The sequence below is a fragment of the Onychostruthus taczanowskii genome, unplaced genomic scaffold (genome assembly GCF_017590055.1).
Source record: "Onychostruthus taczanowskii isolate IOZ18803 unplaced genomic scaffold, ASM1759005v1 scaffold91, whole genome shotgun sequence".
NCBI lineage: Eukaryota > Metazoa > Chordata > Aves > Passeriformes > Passeridae > Onychostruthus > Onychostruthus taczanowskii.
The window spans coordinates 139,594-141,571 of NW_024507105.1; the positions used below are offsets into that span (position 1 = coordinate 139,594).

General features: G+C 67.0%; 1 protein-coding gene across 2 annotated transcripts in view; it reads right to left on the reverse strand.

The window, feature by feature from the left end:
- PHB (prohibitin) overlaps positions 1 to 1,978 on the reverse strand; it is a 7,571-nt gene extending 5,593 nt beyond the window's left edge. The window contains exons 1-3 of one of the 2 annotated variants that reach the window (XM_041426559.1): positions 1,914 to 1,978; positions 1,252 to 1,377; positions 851 to 1,012 (exon numbers count right to left, since the gene is read on the reverse strand). In XM_041426559.1, coding sequence (XP_041282493.1) covers positions 851 to 1,012; positions 1,252 to 1,339 — 250 coding nt within the window. In that variant the 5' untranslated portion in view covers positions 1,340 to 1,377; positions 1,914 to 1,978. Of the gene's footprint in view, positions 1 to 850; positions 1,013 to 1,251; positions 1,378 to 1,874 lie in introns of both variants that reach the window. The other variant, XM_041426560.1, reaches the window with a different exon arrangement.

A 1,978-nucleotide genomic window follows, 5' to 3' on the forward strand; every position in this document is an offset into this window, starting at 1 on the left:
CCACCAGTGCCACCTGCCCCGGGTGGCTCCAGAGGGACAATCCCAGCCCCACCAGTGTCACCTGCCCCAGGTGAGCTCCAGAGGGACAATCCCAGCCCCACAAGTGCCACCTGCCCCAGGTGAGCTCCAGAGGGACAATCCTGACCCCACCAGTGTCACCTGCCCCAGGCGAGCTCCAGAGGTCCCTCCCAGCCCCAGCTGCTCAGGATTTGGTGATTCACCAAAAGAAGAGTTCTTTGGCCAAAGACACCAAACCATTCCCGTGTCACACTGGGACTCGTGGGATCTCCAGGGAACATTTGGGACAGGAGGATCTCCAGAGGTCCATTCCAGCCCCAAATAATGTCACACTGGGACTTGTGGGATCTCCAGAGCCAGGGAACATTTGGGACAGGAGGATCTCCAAAGGTCCCTTCCAGCCCCAACTATTTGGGACCAAAAGAGGAGCTCTTTATGTCCTTTATTAAAAACCTGAAACCATTCCCGTGTCACACTGGCACGTGTGGGACCACCACACTGGGAGATGTTTGGGCAGGAGGATCTCCAGAAGCCCCTTCCAACCCCGAATATCTGGGACCAAAAAGCTCCAGGAGCTGTTCTTTATTAAACAGCCCAAACCACTCCTGACTGTTCCAGCAGCAGCTGGGGCTGGGAGGGAGCTCTGGCCATCCCCCAGCCAGGGCAGGGGGCACAGCTGGGGCTGGGGTCTCTGGGCCCACACAGGGACACTCCAGGCCCTCCCTGGCCACCCTGACCTCACACTGAGGTGACCTCGCTCAGTTTCTGGCCCCTGCTCCACGGCCTGCACGGTTCCAGGCGCAGAAGGACAAAGAGGAGCCCCCAGACCCACCTTTGCTGCCGGTGATGACGGGGACGTTGCGGGGCCGCGAGCGGCAGTCGAAGATGATGGGTTTCTGCACCCAGGGGATCAAAAAGTGGGTGCCCTCGCCCACCACCACGTCCTGCACCCCTCGGAAGCGGTCGAAGATCACAGCCCTGTGCCCTGCGTCCACTGCGGGGGGGAAACAGCGCTCAGGGAGGCCGCTGCTGCCGCTTGATTAACAGCGCGGCTTAATTAACAGCGAAGAGGAGCTGCAGGAGGGGCTCGCAGCCTGCTCCTCACAGAGCAGCTCCGTGACTGTGGGAGACAGGAGCTCACAGCCCTCGGGCTGCTTTCACCGGGTGACAACAGCCCGGAGGAGGCAGGGTCTGCACGGCAACACGAACCGCGGGCTGAGCCCTCCCCCTCACCGTTGTAGAGAGCGGAGTTGACGACGCCCCCGGCCACGGCCAAGCCCAGGCCGAGCTTCCCGATGCTCTCGAACACCTTGGCAGCCATCTCAGCGCTCCAGCCGCAGCCCCCGCTCCAGAGCGCTCCTGCAGATCCGCACATCGCTCAGACCTCACCGGGCATGGCCGGGGCACCGACCCCTGCCTGGGGCACCGACCCCTGCCTGGGGCACCGACCCCTGCCCGGGGCACCGAGCCAGGCACCGACCCCTTCCCAGAGCCCCAACCAGGCAGCGACCCCTGCCCGGGGCCCCGAGCCAGGCACCGACCCGTGCCCAGAGCCCCGAACCGGGCACCGACCCCTGCCCGGGGCACCGACCGGGCACCGACCCCTGCCCAGAGCCCCGAGCCGCACTGGGGGCTCCTTGTGCCCCACAGACACCGCGGCCCCGGGCTCTCCCTCCCGTGACCGTCCCCGGGCCCGGACCCCGCAGCGCCCGGGCCTCCCCCGCACCGCGGCCCCTCAGGCCTCCCCTCCCCGCTCCCTCCTAGGCCGCTCGCCCCCAGCACGGCCACCCCAGGGGCCAAGGCCTCGCTGTGTCCCCCCTCAGCCCTCGTCTCGGTTCCCCGGTTCCCGGACCCACCGCCGCCCTCCCGCCCGCCGCTCCCGCCGCGCCGCTGACCTCCACATGAATCCGCGGCCGCCCCCCCACCCAGCGCGCCTGTGCGCCGCGCCAAGACGCGCGCT